Source organism: Procambarus clarkii, unplaced genomic scaffold (genome assembly GCF_040958095.1).
Source record: "Procambarus clarkii isolate CNS0578487 unplaced genomic scaffold, FALCON_Pclarkii_2.0 HiC_scaffold_107, whole genome shotgun sequence".
NCBI lineage: Eukaryota > Metazoa > Arthropoda > Malacostraca > Decapoda > Cambaridae > Procambarus > Procambarus clarkii.
The window spans coordinates 3,302,102-3,320,288 of NW_027189140.1; the positions used below are offsets into that span (position 1 = coordinate 3,302,102).

The window sequence follows — 18,187 nt, forward strand, 5'->3', positions numbered from 1 at the left end:
GGATTTGAGCTCTGGCTCTTGGGTCCCGCCTATCTGGTAGAACTTGCGGGATAGTACCAGCGGAGTGCAGTGGTGCTATTGGCACTTTTGGGGAACACTGTATTACCATCAGTGGTCTGTGCTTGTTACACGACCTACTTGCGAGCATAAGCCTTCTTGCTGGTTCGTCCGTGGTCTTTCAGGGCGCACTGGCCTGTTTTCGTATGGCAGTTCCGGCCCGTCCTGGTTGTGGGGGTATGTGGACCGGTGGACTGCTCCTAGCAGCTGCCTGGTGGGCCATCCTCTGGCCGGTCTGGCCTGACCTTGGGCCGGGCTTGAGGTGTAAAAGAGCTCCCAGTACCTCATCCAGCAGGTATCGAGCGGGGTTTTCTCCGCCGTCGGTCGCCTGGTGCAGGTTTCTGGGCCTGCAGGGTTTTGTCGTGTCTCCGTTGGCCTTGTCTGGGGTCTGCCTGCTCCGTTCTCTGCCTTTGCAGAGGGGAGTTGCTATTTACATGTTGCATGTTGCAGTGGTGCCTGTTGCTGCTGCTGCTGCACGTGAGCATTGGTACCGTGTTTCACGGTGGCGTGTCCTTGTTCCTGTGTCCGGTTGTGGAGTGGCGCTTTGCTGCCGTTTTGTGCCTGGGGATTGCGTGGGGTTTTTGTCCCTGCCTGATTGTCCACCCCTGGTTGTTCTCCTGGTTTTTTTTTTTTTTTTTTTTTTTTTGTGCTTCTGCTCTTTCTTCCTGCCTCTTCTGCAGCAGGAATGTTCTGCGTGTGTTCTTAGGCGTTGGTCAGCCTGTGTCCTGTGATGTGCTTCTTTGTCTCGGTCTGTTGCAGTTGTTCGTGCCCCTTGGTTCGGGTCCTGTTCTGGCGGCGACCCTTCCGCCTTCTTTGGTTTTCCTAGCTTGCCCTGCCGGTTGTTGTTGTTTTACTTTTTTTGGGGGGGTTCTTGCGATGTCTCGCGTCGGACCCGTCGTTTCTGAACTCCTGGCGGGCTTGCATGCTTCGGAGTTTTTCTGTTCGGCAGACGTTCCATCTCCTTGTGCCGCCTGGGTTTTGGTGGTCGCGCCCGAGATCTTCTCGCGGCTCCGCCTTTTTCCTGGGCTCGGGGGGGGCCTTGTCGGGGCTGCTTATGTTCTGCCTTGTGGTCTCGCCTCCGGTTGGTGGTCAGGTGGCTTCGTGGTAGGTGTCCCACCTGCGTGCTTTCTTGGCGGCAGTATGGGGTATTTTGGCGGTCCTTCCTTTTCCTGTCCCTTCTTCGGTGGGTCCTTCTTGTTGGCTTGGTTTACTCTCGGCTTGGTTTTCTAGTAGGGGTTGGGGGCCGTCGTCTTGCCACATACTGTCGCCTCTTTTCGTGCGGCGCAGGCGGAGCCGCTTCAGCTTGCTTTCGGTCTTGGTGTTGCTTCTGCACCGTTAGTCAGCTGTCTTGTGCGTCATTTCACCTCCAGCCTGTTCGTGCGCCGCTTGCACCATCCTGGTCTCTGGTCAGCGTGCTCTGTCTTCTCCTCGGTTGGTAGTGCCCCTTCGGTTCCGGTGTGTTTTTTCGTCGGCTCTTTCCTTTGGGCCTTTGCCTCTGGGGGTCGAGTCGCTGAGTTTTCTTGCTCCTTCGGTTTTAGCGTTTTGGTTGTTTGGTGGCAGCAGTCTCCATCTTTTCTGGCGCGGGGTGGGGCTGCTGCATTCTGGAGGGGTCCAGGGTTTGTTGGTGCTTCGTTGGTCGGGCCGGGGGTGTGTCGTTTTTGTGTTCAGTGGCGGCCCTCCGCTGTTGTTTGCGTGCCACGGCGTTTGGGTCCGGAGCGCGTTTTGCGTTGATCCGGTTCTGTTCTTCCCGGTTCGCGGGTGATGGTGTCCCGGGTGGTCAGCCGTGTTCTTGCGGCTAAGCTGCCTGTGTTCTTCCCTCATGCCTGTGGCGTTCGTGGCTTCGCTGCTCTCGCTGCCGTCTGGGCGACGTGGCCTTGCAGTCTTTCGGGCATGGATTTTTGGTGTTCGTGCAGGGGCCTTGCTGCTCGTGGTTCTCGTGTTGTTCCCGGGATTTTCGGGGCTGTGGCGCCTTGGGTTGGCGTTTGCTGCCGGTTGTCTCGCCTCCTTGGGGGGTGCGTGGTGTCCGCCTCCCGGTTTTGTCCCTTTGACCTTCCTCTGTGGGTAGTTAGCTCCGGGGAGCCGACGGGGCTCCCCCCAGAAAACCAGCGTTGAATGTAATGAAACGCCATTTTCTGGGTGAGACCCGGAGGCTCCCCGGCAACCCTCCCTCCCTCCGGTCGGCGTTTTTCGCGTGTTTTGACATCCAGCCTCAGAACTGATGGGTGGATAGCCGGCGTGGGAGGTCTGGGGCTCCCCCTTCCCCCTCCCGGGGAGGGGGGAGCTGCGCAGACAGCGGCGCGGTGACGTATGACGTCATACTAGTTTCCGTGTTTTCTGTTGAAGAGTTCTATTCACTAGTTCGGCTTAGGTAGCAATTTTCACCAGAATAGGGGTTTGTTTTGGAATGCTTACCTTTCTGGATGCTTGACCCGGTCGATGGCAGACATAGAATGCTTCCAACCACACGGGGGTTTCTATAGGCCATTGCTCCCCTTGCCTCTCTGAGGGGGCCAGGTTCTGGCTCGTGGTCCCCGGTAGGCCCTAGAACTCCATACACATGACTGATGCCAAAGTCTGACATTAGCATATCAGCCGGTAAAGCTCTGGGGAGCCTCCGGGTCTCACCCAGAAAATGGCGTTTCATTACATTCAACGCTGGTTTTTTCAGACTGCGTCCTGTGATGTGCTTCTTTGTCTCGGTCTGTTGCAGTTGCTCGTACCCCCTTGGTTCGGGTACTGTTTCTAGCGGCAACCCTTCCGCCTTCTTTGGTTTCCTAGCTTGCCCTGCCAGTTGGTTTTTCGGGGTCTTGCAATGTCTTGCGTCGGACCCGTCATTTCTGAACTCCTGGCGGGTTTGCTTGCTTTGGGGAGTTTTTCTGTTCGGCAGACGTTCCATTTCCTTGTGCAGCATGGGTTTCGGTGGTCGCGCCCGAGAACTTCCCGCGGCTCTGCCTTTTCCTGGGCTCGGAGGGACCTTGTCGAGGCTGCTCATGTTCTGCCTCGTGGTCTCGCCTCCAGTTGGCGGTTGGGTGGCTTCGTGGTAAGTGTCCCACCTGCGTACTTCTCATGGCGGCAGTATGGGGTATTTTGGCGGTCCTTCCTTTTCCTGTCCCTTCTTAGGTGGTTACTCTTGTTAGCGTCGGCTTGGTTTTCTGGTGGGGGTTGGGGGCCGTCATCGTGCCACATACTATCGCCTGTTTTCGTGCGGCGCTGGTGAAGCCGCTTTGGCTTGCTTTCGGTCTTGGTGTTGCTTCTGCACCGTTAGTAAGCTGTCTTGTGCGTCGTTTTACCTCTGGCCTGTTCGTGCGCCGCTTGCACCATCCTGGTCTCTGGTCAACGTGCTCTGTCTTCTCCTCGGTTGGTAGTGCCCCTTCGGTTCCGGTTTGTTTTTCGTCGGCTCTTTTTCCTTTTGGCATTTGCCTCTGGGGGTCGGGTCGCTGAGTTTTCTTGCTCCTTCGGTTTTAGCGTTTTGGTTCTTCGGTGGCAGCAGTGTCCATCTTTTCTGGCGCGGGGTGGGACTGCTGCGCTCTGGAGGGGTCCATGGTTTGTTGGTGCTTCGTTGGTCGGGCCGGGGGTGTGTCGTCTTTTTGTTCAGTGGCGACCCTCCGCTGTTGTTTGCGTGCCATGGCGTCTGTGTCCGGAGCGAGTTTTGCGTTGATCCGGTTCTGTTCTTCCCGGTTCGCGGGTGATGGTGTCCCGGGTTGTCAGCAGTGTTCTTGCGGCTCAGCTGCCTGTGTTCTTCCCTCATGCCTGTGGCGTTCGTGGCTTTGCTGCTCTCGCTGCCGTCTGGGCGACGTGTCCTAGCAGTCTTTCGGGCATGGATCTTTGGTGTTCATATGGGGGCCTTGCTGCTCGTTGTTCTTGTGTTGTTCCCGGGACTTTTCGGGGCTGTGGCGCCTTGGGTTGGCGTTGGCTGCCGGTTGTCTCGCTTCCGTGGGGGGTGTGTGGTGTCCGCCTCCTGGTTCCGTCCCTTTGACCTTCCTCTGTGGGTAGTTAGCTCCGGGAAGCCGACGGGGCTCCCCCCAGAAAACCAGCGTTGAATGTAATGAAACGCCATTTTATGGGTGAGTCCCGGAGGCTCCCTGGCAACCCTCCCTCCCTTCGGTTGGCGTTTTTTCGCATGTTTTGACATCCAGCCTCAGAATTGATGGGTGGATAGCCGGCGTGGGAGGTCTGGGGCTCCCCCTTCCCCCTCCCGGGGAGGGGGGAGCTGCGCAGACAGAGGCGCGGTGACGTGTAACATCATACTAGTTTGCTTGTTTTCTCTTGAGGAGTTCTGTCCATTAGTTTGGCTTTAGGTAGCAATTTTCACCAGAATAGGGGTTTGTTTTGGAATGCTTACCTTTCTGGATGCTTGACCCGGTCGATGGCAGACATAGAATGCTTCCAACCACACAGGGCTTTCTATAGGCCATTGCTCCCCTTGCCTCTCTGAGGGGGCCAGGTTCTGGCCGTGGTCCCCGGTAGGCCTTAGAACTCCATACACATGACTGATGCCAAAGTCTGACATTAGCATATCAGCCTGGAAAAGCTCCGGGGAGCCTCCGGGTCTCAACCAAAAAATGGCGTTTCATTACATTCAACGCTGGTTTTTTATAAATAAGAGTTGGTATCTCTTCAAGGGCACTAGACTTGGTTTTAAGGGAAAGGATTATGTCAGTAACATCAGTGGAATTAGTCGGCATTAGGTACAGAGACTGTGGATAGTTACCTGTAAGATAGTCCTGAATATTAGTACTGGATGATGGAATATCATTTGCAAGGGATGACCCAATGGAAGAGAAGAACCTATTGAACTCAAGAGCAGTGTCAGAGGCTGAAAGCAGACCATCATTATTTGACAGGAGTATTGGTCTGTTATTTATAATCTTCTTTGATCCCAATATTTGAGAAATTGTGCTCCATGTTTTCTTAATATTGCCCTTTGTGTGGGTAAATTTATCTTCGTAGTATTTAATTTTGGCTCTCCTAATTATTTTAGATAGCAATGATGAGTAATTCTTTGAGAATTCTTTGGAGATGATTCCTAACCTATACTTCTTCTCAAGGTCATGTTTTTTATTAATGGATTTAAGTATCCCCTTTGTAAGCCAAGGATTGTTTAGCCTTTTAGTTGTGACTTGTTTCTTTAGCATAGGACAGTGGGTGTTATAAAGGCTGAGAGTTTTTTGAAGAAATGATTGCACTGCCAGGTTGATGTCCCCTATGTTCCTTAATTCGGATTCCCAGTTGATATTAGCAGCAGCAGCTATAAAATTGCCCATAGCAGTTTCATTGTGCAGCCTAAAGCTTATCTCCCTTGCCTCTAGAGGTGGTTTGTTAATGTTGGTTAGGAGAAATGTTGGGTAATGGTCTGTAGTGCTATCAGTGATTATCCCTGAAGTAAGCGGAGAGGTTATGTTGGTCCAGATGTGATCAAGAGCTGTGGCAGTACTGTTCGTGATTCTAGTAGGTCTAGTGATTACGGGTATGAGGAAGCAGGAATTCATACAGTTGAGGAAACTAGCAGCAGGAGGGTTATCAGGCTCGCAGAGGTCAACGTTAAAGTCACCAGAAATAATTAAGTGGTTTTTGTTCAGTCGGTTCTCTAGTATAAGATTTCTAAGGTTTGAGTTAAATTCAGTCACATCAGTGTTAGGAACCCTGTAAACTGCTCCCACAGTCAAGACAGCATCGTTACCCTTGACTCTGAAAGAGGCAAATATATACTCTCCATAAGGGTCTCTAGATTTAATTACTTTTAAGCAAGTCAGTGCATGGTGGTAGTAAAGAGAAGTACCACCACCTCTTTGTATAGGACGACAGTTGTGAATGGCTGAGTAGTTTGGTATGTTGAAGAGTTGAGAAGTGTTCTCTTTTAACCACGTTTCAGTAAGCACAAAAAAGAGAATTTGTTGTCGACTGTTTGAATCAGGGCATTAACATCATCAAAGTGTTTGCAAAGAGATCTTACATTCAAGTTAATTACAGAAACATTGTGATTACATGCTAAAACATTGTTAACATCATGTGCTTTGTAATATCTGCAATTTTGATCATTAGAGTGCTGATTATCATAGATACTAGATAAGAGGTTAAGGTCTGAATCTATAATAGTTTGCATAAGAGGGCTGTTTTACAGAAAAGCCAAAAAGACACTGATAAAAGAACTAGCTATGAAAAAATTATATATATAAAACTATACACGAAAATGAGGTAGGTTGCTTAAAAGTACTTTCAGATACACTGTAGGTAATTATTTGCACTAATGATCAAAATTGCACAGGCAAAGCAAAAGAGCACAATGGAGCATTGGTGGTGCTAGGCAACCTGGGTTACAAAGAAAAAGTAGAATAAAAATTCTAAAGTAATATAAACTTAATGGTAATTTAAGTAATAAAAACTTAATGGGAACTTAGGAATGTAAAAAATTAACCAGAATAATTAATAACAAGAGATGACCAAAAAAGTCAAAAAGCAATTATGAAATCTATAAAATGAAAAGCTTGCTTACTATACTATTATAAGTACACTATAGTTGAATACTAAAGTTACACTAAAACAAACTGAGGTAGTTTAAATAGAGATACACAAAGGAACACTGGATAATGAAGTTAATACTAGAGGACACAGGCAAAGCCAGTGTACTATGGAACATGGGAGTAAAAAGAAAAAAGACAATAATAAAGATGACAATTTTTTTTTTAACTAAAGTTAAAACCTTTTGAAAGGAAAGTACACAATTAACCCTTAACATGCTTGGGGTTTAATATCCTGTCATCCCCACAGGCGCATGTCATTTTGAAAAAAAAAAAAAATAATATTTTTTCTTTCTAACCTGTTAATTTGTGTTCACTGATCACGGGAAAAATAATAAAAAAATCGTAAGTGGCATATATTGCCTGCTATAGGGCGGGGAAGTCTGGCAAATTATAGGCGCTGACTCAGCGTGCGTCCCAGGCGGTCTGTTGCTCGCCAGCTGTCAGGCCGGAGTTGCCACAAAGAGATAATTACCGAATTATTTCAATGTCTCTGATTGATTTTTCATACCTTTTCTGGGGGGAGCCCCGTCGGCTCCCCGGAGCTATCCCAGGCTGATATGCTAATGTCAGACTTTGGCATCAGTCATGTGTATGGAGTTCTTAGGCCTACCGGGGACCACGGCCAGAACCGGGCCCCCTCAGAGAGGCAAGGGGAGCAATGGCCTATAGAAGCCCCCGTGTAGTTGGAAGCATTCTATGTCTGCCATCGACCGGAACAGGCACCCAGAAAGGTAAGCGCCCCAAAACAAACCCCTATTCTGGTTAAAATTGCTACCTAATACCGAACTAGTGGATAGAACTCCCCAACCGAAAACAAGCAAATTAGTGTGACGTCACACACTGCCGCGCCGCTGTCTGCGCAGCTCCCCCCTCCCCGGGAGGGGGAAGGGGGAGCCCCAGACCCCCCCGCGCCGGCTACCCACACCTTAGTTCTTGAGGCTGATGCTATGGGCGATGGTCGTGTGCTCTGGCTCCGGTGTCGCTACTGCACTGTGCTTTGAGTGTGGTGTTAGTTTTGTGGGTGCGAGAGCCAGGAGTTATCTTCAGTACTCGGGCTGCATGCGCCTAGGGCTGCCTTCCCTAGGTGCCCTGTAAGTACTGCCCTTGGGGCTTGGGGCCACCTTCCACAGGCTCCTCGGGGTCTGCCTCTGCTGGTCCGTTTTACCTTTCGGTTTTTCGGCCGCCTGTTGGGCTCTTGGGTGTTCTGTTCTCCCTTGTTACCGGCAGATAAGAGGCAGTTTGCACTGGTAGGGGCGCAGGGTGCTGCTCAGCTTGTAATTCCCGACATCGCGGCCGGCTCTGTTCCTTGGGGTTCGCTGTCCTCTTGCGGGGTTTTGCTTTTCTTTTTGTTTTTGCCTGGTGGGGGGTTCTGTCATTTTATTCAGTTTGTTTTTGCCTTTCCACTGTTCTCCTCGGTGGCGCCCCCTGCTAGGTCCCCGTGAGTGTACACGTCCCTGGGGTTCAGCTTTAGAAGTTTGCTTGGTAGTTTTGGGCGCCGGTTTGCAGCACCCTGCCTGGGACTACCTGAGCGCGAGTCCTCTTAAAGTAAACGCTCAGGACCCTGGGAATCCCCTAGGGGGCGCGTGGGTCCGATGGATGTGACCCCGGAGTCCCCACTCGCTGTGTGCGAGTTTGAGGGTTGCTCGGTCCCCTTGTCTCAGGGTGACCCTCATTGTTTTTGCCTCTGCCACGCTGCCTGTTGGGTCGGTGATACTTTCGACCCCGAGTCCTGTGAGTGTTGCTGCTTGCTTGTGACTCAATTTACCCAATCCTCTGATGATTCTATTCGGGTACAGGCGGCACGTGCGTTGCAGTCTAGGTTTCGTCTGTTGCAACGCGCTCGGTTGGTTGCTTCCCCGGATGCCCCGGGGCTGCCCCGCTTTGGTTTTCGAGACCCGGACTTGGGGGTGGGGGTCGCTTCGATCCTGGTTCAGTCCGCACCTCCTCGTCCTTCCCCTTCTGTTCGTTCTGGTCCCCCGCCCCTGCTTCCAGCCCCGAAGCGTCTGAGGGTTTCGGGGTCGGAGCAGGGGTTACTTGATCTCGAGACTCGGGCAGCTTCGGGGGTTGCCCCTTCCGGGGGGGCGGCAGAGGCATTCGAGTCTTGTCTCCCGGCCGAAGCTTCAGGGTCTGACCAGTGGGCCCCCCTTCCTCCAGCTTTTCCGGCTGCTCCGTCCTTGTCTTGTGGGGTCGGGGCTTGGGGAGAGGACTCGGCCTCGGGTCCTGTGGTGACGGACCTCGAGGCTGGGGAGGGGCTGACTTGGGGGCCTTGGGCCCCGCTGGACCCCGCCTGGGTTTTTCTTCCCACTGAGCGGGGCTTATTGTTACAAGGAGTGGGGTTTTCTTTCCCCCCCTCTGCGTACGAGTTGGATTTGGTGTCGGCCCCTCCCCGGGTACGGTTCCGTGTTCCCCAGGTACGTCGGTTCCGTCCTTCCGGAGGTTTTCGGCTTATCGCATCCAACCTGGTGTGGTGCGAGCGGCCTTTGCAGCTTACCTCCTGCGTGACCCGGATTATGCCTCGGAAATGGATCCGTCCACGTTCAGGTTTGGGACTTCGTTCCCTTTCTGGCTCCGTTACGAGGTTCCGGAGTCGTCCTGGCTAGCAGACTGCCCCTTGTTTGGTCTGGATTCCTGGCATTCCTTCTGTCGTTCCCGCACGCTGGAGTGGCGGGAAGCTTCCACGGTGCTTCAGGTTTTCCTGGGGGGTGAACTTGAGTACCTGAATGAGTGCTTGTTTGCCCCTGCCCTTCCCCGCGATGTGGGCGTTATTCAGCTCCATGTGCAGGTTCCCTCCCTTTCGGCGGCGCTCGTGGCGGAGGACTTGCGCGCCCGGGGCCTTTTGTGTTCGGCCTTGCGGTTCTTTTCCCTCCTGGAGCTGTCTTCGGATTGGCTCGTGGAGGATGTGGGGACGCTTGGGTCCGTCCCGGGGTCCGGCACCTTGTCCTCGGCTGCGCGTTCGTCGGCTGCCTTGTTGAAGCTGTTCACGCCGATTTTGCGGGATGCGGTTTCCCTGTTCTATGCTTCCCGTCTCGCGTGTCTGCAGGCGGTGCTGGGTTCCTCCGTGGAATCTGCTTGGGCTCTGGCTCTTAGGCGTTCTTCACCTTTTTGTCCTCTCCTGTTTGGGGAGTCGGCCGTGGCGCAGTTTATTCAGGCTGCGTCGGCGGCTTGTCGTTCGATGTCGGACTTGTTGGTTTTCCGGGGGTCCCGGGGTGGGTCTTCCCGGAAAGGTCGTGCCAGGGCTCGGGGTTCCTCTCGTCGTGGTAGGCCTCTGGTGTCAGGTTTGGGGTTGGCTCCTCCTGCGGACCCTCCCTCGTCTGGTCGGCGCGGTGTTCGCGCTGTGCGGGGTTCTGGGTCTCGTAAGGGTCGCCGGCCCTTTCGCGGTTTGCCCCCTTGACGGGGCGATGGGGGGGCGGCTTGCGCTGTTCGCCCGCGCCTGGTCCCACGATTCGTGGGCCTTTCGGGTCGTGTCTCGCGGCCTGCGGTGGCGTTGGGTGGCCCCTCCCCCCTTTGGGGGGTCGGGGCTGGCAGGGCAGGCTTCTTCCCCTGCGCTCTGTCGAGTCGTCTTGGAGTGGGTACGCTTGGGCGTCGTCGAAACGACGTCGTCCCTCAGATGGGTTTCCCGTCTGTTTCCGGTTCCGAAACGGGACTGCGCGGACCTGCGGTTCATTCTGGACTTGTCCCGTCTGAACCCCTGGGTTCATTGCCCCTCCTTTCGGATGACTACGCTGTCTCAGGTTCGGCTCCTCTTGGAGCCGGGAGCTTGGATGGTGTCCCTGGACCTCCGGGACGCTTATTGGCATGTCCCGATTCATCCGCGGTTCAGGGACTGGCTCGGTTTTGTAGTGGGGCGTCTGAGTTACCGCTTTCGTTGTCTCCCGTTCGGGTTGAACCTGGCACCTCGCGTGTTCACACGCCTTACACGGGTTGTGGTGGCTCGTTTGCGTCTCCTAGGTGTTCGGGTGTTGGCCTACCTCGACGACTGGCTGGTTTGGGCTCCCAGCCAGTCAGCTTGCTTGCTAGCCAGGGATTTGGTTCTTTCCCAGCTCGCCGGGTTCGGGTTCTTGGTGAACTGGAGAAAGTCCCATCTGGTTCCCTCTCAGGTTCGGACTTGGCTGGGTCTCGTGTGGGACTCTCGAACCGCCTCTTTGTCTCTCCCTCCGGAGTCTCTCCTGCGGCTGCGGTCCCGCCTTCGTCTGTTTCTGGAGGGCCCTCGGGTCACCTGGCGGTTGCTCGAGGGGCTGTGCGGGAGCCTGAACTTCGCGATGGTGGTCTACCCGCCGGGTCGGGTTTGGCTTCGACGGCTGTTCTGGTTCCTTCGGGGTTCCCCCTTCCGCCTCTCTCGCGATCGCAGAGTTCGACCCCCGGGGGACTTGCGTCGGTTGCTGCGTCACCGGCTGCCTCTTCGGGTTTTTCGGGGTTCAGTGCCTTGGCGCCTACCCGAGCCCTCGCTCGATGTGTACACGGATGCGTCGTCTCTCGGCTGGGGTTTTGTGACCAGTGCTCACCAGGCCGGCCAGGGGCGTTGGGATCCGTCCTTCCGTCGAGCTCACAGTACGGTGCGGGAGTTCGCGGCGGTGTGGTTTGCTCTGGGGAGGATTCGGGTGGCCCGCGGATCGACGATTCGGCTCCATTCGGACTGCTCTCCGGTGGTTCATTGCCTGAACCGCGGGGGTTCGATGCGGTCCTTGTCTCTTTGGGGTTGGTCGCTTCGGGTGACTCGTCTGCTGAGTTCTCGGGGTTTGGCTCTCCTGGCGGTTCACGTACGGGGCGTGTCCAACGTCTTGGCCGACGCCCTGTCTCGCTTCGTTCCCCTCTCCACGGAGTGGACGGTCGACGACGAGTCCTTCCGTTGGCTTTGCCGGACGTTCGGGCGCACTGAAGTGGACCTCTTCGCGTCGGCGTGGTCGCGGCGTCTTCCCGTTTATGCGGCGCCCTTCCCCGTTTGCGAGGCAGTCGGGGTCGATGCCTTTCGGCTAGACTGGTCGAGGTGGGGGTTCCTGTACCTCTTTCCCCGGTTTGGCTGTTGCTCCAGGTCCTGACTCGCTTAGAGACTTACCGGGGGAGAGTTGTCCTTCTGGCCCCTTGGTGGCCGGCCCAGCCTTGGTTTCAGGCGCTGGTTGCTCGGTGTCCGAACCCGAGGGTTTTCCCGCGGCTCCGCCTCTTTCAGCAGATCGGGCCGGTACGTCACGTAGCTGGTTCGATCTTCTCCTCGAGTCTTCGCGTATGGTTTTTTTGACTCGAGTCTATCATCATCTCTATGGTGATCAGGTGGCCTCCTTGTTGGTGTCCCACCTGAGGGCTTCTTCTCGGCGGCAGTATGAAGTTTCCTGGCGGTCCTTCCGTTTCTTTTTGCGTCTTCGTCGTGTTAGCTCCTTGTCTGTTCGGGTGGTCTTGTCCTTCCTCTCGTGGTTGTTTCAGGACCGTCATCTTATGCCTAACACTGTCGCTTCGTATCGTGCGGCGCTGGCGGAGCCGCTTCAGCTTGCTTTCGGTATCGATGTTACGTCTGCGCCGTTTCGCAAGCTGTCTCGTGCATTGTTTCACCTCCGGCCTGCTCATGCGTCGCCTGAGCCGTCCTGGTCTTTGGACAGGGTGCTTGCTTTCCTTTCATCTCCTCGTTTCGTTGTGGCCCCTTCGGTCCAGGATTGTTTTTCCAAGGCACTTTTCTTGTTGGCTTTGGCCTCTGGGGGTCGGGTAGGGGAGCTTCATGCTCTCCTCCGGCGCAGGGGTTTCTGCTCTTTTGGTCGTGGTGATAGTTTTGTTCGTTTGCAGCCGTCTCCTTCTTTTCTGGCGAAGAATGAGACTGCTGCGTTCCGGAGGGATCCATGGGTGGTTGATGCTTGGTTGGTCAGGCCGGGGGTGCATCATGTTTTGTGTCTGGTTGCGGCGCTTCGCCGTTATTTGCGCGCCACAGCTTCTGTGTCCGGGGACGCGCTGTGGGTTGATCCGGTTTCCCTTCTTCCCTGTTCGCGGGTTTGGGTCTCTCAGGTCGTCCGCAGGGTTATTAGGTCCAGCCAGCCTGCGATCTATCCCCGTGCCCATGACGTTCGTAAGTTCGCGGCTCTTGCTGCCGTCTTTGGGAATATGTCTTGGTCTGATATTCGGGCGCGGGGATTTTGGCGGTCGAACAGGGTCCTGGCTGCTCGTTACCTTGTGAATGTCCCTGGGCCTCGTCGGGCCTGTGTTGCTTTGGGTCGGCGGTTGCAGCCAGTTGTCTCGGCTTCGAGTTGAGGGGTGAGCGACGACCGCCTCCCGGGTAAGTCCCTCTTTTTCTGTCTGTGGGTAGTTAGCTCCGGGGAGCCGACGGGGCTCCCCTCAGAAAACCAGCGTTGAATGTAATGAAACGCCATTTTCTGGGTGAGTCCCGGAGGCTCCCCGGCATCCCTCCCTCCCTCCGGTCGGCGGTTTTTCGCGTTTTTGACATCCAGCCTCAAGAACTGAGGTGTGGGTAGCCGGCGCGGGGGGTCTGGGGCTCCCCCTTCCCCCTCCCAGGGAGGGGGGAGCTGCGCAGACAGCGGCGCGGCAGTGTGTGACGTCACACTAGTTTGCTTGTTTTCGGTTGGGGAGTTCTATCCACTAGTTCGGTTTTAGGTAGCAATTTTAACCAGAATAGGGGTTTGTTTTGGGGCGCTTACCTTTCTGGGTGCCTGTTTCGGTCGATGGCAGACATAGAATGCTTCCAACTACACGGGTGCTTCTATAGGCCATTGCTCCCCTTGCCTCTCTGAGGGGGCCCGGTTCTGGCCGTGGTCCCCGGTAGGCCTAAGAACTCCATACACATGACTGATGCCAAAGTCTGACATTAGCATATCAGCCTGGGATAGCTCCGGGGAGCCTCCGGGACTCACCCAGAAAATGGCGTTTCATTACATTCAACGCTGGTTTTTTCCAGTGTCAGTCCTCCTAGCTATAATTTTACCATCTCACACAAAACAGTGTTTAATTATAGGGGAATTTTTGCAGAAACCACGCAGTTTAAAAAAGAGATTTTGCCTAAACCTGGTCAGACATTCATTCACATAAACAGTGGATTTACTAGCGACTGCAGATGAGATAAGATCAGACTTGCGGGAGCAGCTATCTAGTTTAATTCGAATTCTACGGTTATTTGTACCAGATGATTTGGTACCCACTCTATAGGCTGATTTGATGTCATTTTTTTGGATTGAATACCTTAACTTATCCTGCAATACCTTGATCACGATGGCAGCACAGTCTTCTCCATCAGTTTCATGGGGAAAATCACGTGAAGAGATAATTACAGACTCAAGTAGTTTATGTTGGTCTGTTTCGTCTTGGGTAACAGTGTGTTGCTGTTGTAGGTTGTTCAGATGGTTCTCAAACTTTTGCAACATTTCTTCCTGTTTTCTAGTGGTTTCATCTGGATTGAAGTTAGTAACTGTGTTCTTGAGAAGGTTTAATTCTTGTTCGAGGTGGACGACTTTGGTTGATAGATCTTGATTGTTCTTGAGTAAGTCACCAGCTTCATTCTGCAAAGATAATAATGAGCCTTGCAGGTTCATTATTAAGGCCGACTGCTCTTTGATTACTTTCATTTGATCTTCATGTACTTGAGTTAATAACTTGAGCCAAGGGTTATCAGCAAGGCGCTTGAAGTCAGAACAAGGGGCAGCTGCTCGTTTAAGTTGGTCCATATGGCTACATAATAGTTGCATGGCCCGTGTCAGAGACGGCGCTGCGCCCAACTGAGTGTTTGTTATTATTGATGAGGGAAGAGTCGGTACCCCCCACGGCGGCCACCGAGGGGGAGATAGCTGAACTAATCATGTTGCTAGCTTGGCTAGTAGGGTTATTCCTGTTTCGTGTGCTTCCTTTCTTAAGGGCCTTACTGGTCTTATTATGCATGGTAGCAGGATAAATGTAGGCAGGAACAATAGGGAAGACTCGTTGATGAGGCAGCAGTGAACGTCGAGTACAGCTTCCTAGCTCCAGGGAGCAACACTAGTGAGGTCGAAATGAGAGAATACGGGTTGGTCTTGTTGGTTTTTTCAATCACATTTGGGTCACCTTGTACTTAGCTGCCTTCGGGTGATGCTACATCATTTGTTGGTAGCCGAGAGCTCTAGGATCAGCTGATAAAAGAGGAGGGAGGGAAGGCCGACAGGTGTTGTTGACGTTTGGTCTTCGGGTCTCAAATGCTCAATTTACCAATTTAATGCTCAATTACCAATTTAAATTACCAATCAAGCTGTCAATGCAATCAATCAGAGCTACCGATGTGCTTTAAAATACCTGCTAATCTCTCTCATATCATTTTTTTTCTTGCAATGTACCTGTTTTCATTTTATAAATTCTGCTAGAATTTACCTACTTAAAATTATCTGTTAGATTAAGGACCTGCCGAAACACTGTGCGTACTAGAAGCTTTACAAGATTGTAAATACCATCCTATGTATCCTCACAACCCAATGTATCTTCTAGTATGTAAATAAATAAATAAATATATAAATAAATACATATAAAAACATCCATCAATTTAAACAAATCTGATGTTCTCTTTTTTGTAAGGGTCAGAAATTAAAAGCAGAAAAAATGTACCCATGATGCAACAGCCAGACAACCAACAAAAAACGTGAGTAATATATATATACAGTATTTATGTATTTATTTAATTCATATAGATGCTGTCTAGACTTGGCTGGAGGGGGCAGAGGTGGGGCTATATCTGAAAGGGTCCAGTGTGGGGATGGATAGGGTAGGATGTACCCAGTTTCAGGGATGGGGGAGCTGATGGATGGATCGGTTGTGACCTATAAGCCAGTCTGTGATAGTTCACCTGCCCTGCCCATCTCACCCACCCACCCTGCCTGCCCACCTGCCAGCCACGAATCAATCAATCCATCCATCCATCCATCCATCCATCCATCCATCCATCCATCCATCCATCCATCCATCCATCCATCCATCCATCCATCCATCCATCCATCCATCCCACCCACCCACCCACCCACCCACCCACCCACCCACCCACCCACCCACCCTTCCTACCTACCTGCCTGCCTGCCCTTCCTACACACCAGCTACCAGTCCATCAATCCACCTATCCACCCATCCACCCTGCCCACCTGTCAGTCAGCCAAAAATCCATCCCCACCCACCCACCCACCTGCCAGCCTGCCTGCCTGCCTGTCAGTCAGTCACCAATTCATCCACCTACCCACCCATTCCCCATCTACCTGCCTGCCTGCCAGTTGTACAATTCCTGCCTCTACCAAGCTGTTTGTTGAGTCGGTGACACCTATGACTTGGAGTTATGCGGGACTTGTTTTCCTCATGTGCTCCAAATCACCCATTTTGGAGCTGTACAGGTACCCCCTACCCATTCCTATGGCATGGATAGGGAGGGGGAGGATTGAGTGATGGTGAGGATAGGGCGGATGGAGGGAGGATGATGGTTGGGAGGGGGATGGGCGGAGGGAGGTCTGGGTAGGGAGAGTGTCACCCGCTCTCCTGCCTGTGTGGCCACATGCCTGACTGCTCATTTACCCATCCAAATCTACCTGCCTGCCCATCCACCTGCCTGCCTGCCCACTCACCTGCCAACCACCAAGCTCATCATCTGTCTGCAGAGAACAACATAGAGCACATAGAGGTGTCTAGAGACGAAGTGGAAAAAATGCTGAAGGAGCTGAATAAGAACAAAGCAGTTGGTGCAGATGGAGTTTCAGCATGGGTTCTGAGAGAATGTGCACCTGATCTCAGCATTCCACTTCAACTGATTTTTCAGGTATCCTTGTGTTCAGGAGTTGTAGCTGATGTGCGGGAAAAGGCTAACATTGTTCCAATCTACAAAAGTGGCAGCAGGGAAGACCCCCCCTCAATTATAGACCTGTATCACTGACAAGTGTAATAGTCAAAATATTGGAAAAAGTTATTAAAACTAAATGGGTAGAACACCTGGAGAAAAACTATATAATATCAGACAGACAGTATGTTTTCGATCTGGAAGATCCTGTGTAACGAATTTACTCGGTTTCTATGATCGAGCCACAGAGATTTTACAGGAAAGAGATGGTTGGGTTGACTACGTCTATCTGGACCTAAAAAACCAGCATTGAATGTAATGAAACGCCATTTTCTGGGTGAGCCCCGGAGGCTCCCTGGAGCTTATCGGGCTAATGTATGTTATATTAGACCGGGACATTAGCTAAGGCGTTCAGACCTACCAGGGACCAGCGCCAGAACCTGGCCCCTTCAGAGAGGTTTCAGGGAGCAATGGTCCTGGAAAACCCCTTTGTGGGGGGAAAACCATGCCGGGTTTTCCTTATCTGCCATCGACCGGGGTTAGGCACCCAGAAAGGTAGGCATAACAAAACAAACCCCACATGGTAAAAAAACTAAAACAAAAAAACTAACAGAGGTAGAAACTCCCTACAATCCCAAAGAAACACGCAAACATCACACTTTACTGCCGCGCCGATCGTCCACGCAGCCCTCCCCGCCCCGAGAGGGGGAAGGGGGAGCCCCGGACCTCACCGCGCTGGCTGCCGAGCATCAGTTCAGAAGCTAAGCTTCAACAAAGGCGAAAAAACTGCTGACCGGTGGGAGGGAGGGTTGCCAGGGAGTCTCCGGGGCTTACCAAGAAAATGGCGTTTTATTACATTCAATGCTGGTTTTCTATGGGGAGCCCCTACGGCTCCCTGGAGCTTCATACCCAAAGAGAAGGAAAAGAAAGGGCTGACCTGGGAGGTGGCCACCACAACCTCCGCAACGCGAAGCCGAGACAACAGGCTGCAACCTGCGACCCAAGGCAACAAGAACGCACAGGAGCAGACACGCGCATAAAGAATGGGTGGCCAGGAACCTGTGCGACCCTCAAATCCTTGCGCCTGAAATGAGCCCTAGACGTCACCAACACACCAGCGAAAGCTGCAAACGTCCGAAAAGCACGGGCTCAAGGATAGACCTAAGGCTGGAAGACTTAAAAACTCTGCGGACGACCTGGGAGACCCGAGCCCTGAAACAGGGAACGAGGGGAACCGGATCAACCCAAAGCGCATCCCGAGACACGGTACGCAGGTATCGGCAAAAAGCGCAACCGGACAACACAGGACGCACCCCCGGTCAAACCAATCAAGCATCAATAACCCTAGGACCCCTCCGGAAAACAGCCATCTCGACTGTCGCCAGGAGGACGGAGAAAGGCTGCAAACATACAAACCTACCACCAGTATCAAAGAGCAGAAACCTGAACCGAAGGGGATACCACAAACTGAGGAGGAGATAAGGGGCATCCTGATCAAGGACCAGGACGGCTCAGGCGACGCATGAGCAGGCCGGAGGTGAAACAAAACACGAGAAAGCGTACGGAACGGGGCAGATTTGATGTCCACCCTGAACGCAAGCTCGAGCAACTCTGCCAGCGCCGCACAAAACGAGGTGACAGTAAGAAACATCAAATAACTGTAGTCCTGAAAACCCAAGAAAGGACAAAACAACCCGATGCGAAAGAGAAGACGAAGAGCAAGAAAAAGGTGCATAGAAACACCAGGAACATCATACTGTCACCGAGACAAAGCTCGCAGGTGGGACACCATCAACAAAGCCACCTGATCACCACAGAGATGGTGATACCCACGTCAAAATACCAG

General features: G+C 52.9%; 1 protein-coding gene across 1 annotated transcript in view; it reads left to right on the top strand.

Moving 5' to 3' along the window:
- Window positions 1-18,187, top strand: part of LOC123754470 (cylicin-2-like) — a 223,701-nt gene that overhangs the window by 113,221 nt on the left and 92,293 nt on the right. The window contains exon 5 of the mRNA XM_069320229.1: window positions 15,105-15,168. Within this exon, the coding sequence (XP_069176330.1) occupies window positions 15,105-15,168 (64 nt within the window). The remainder of the gene's footprint in view (window positions 1-15,104; window positions 15,169-18,187) is intronic.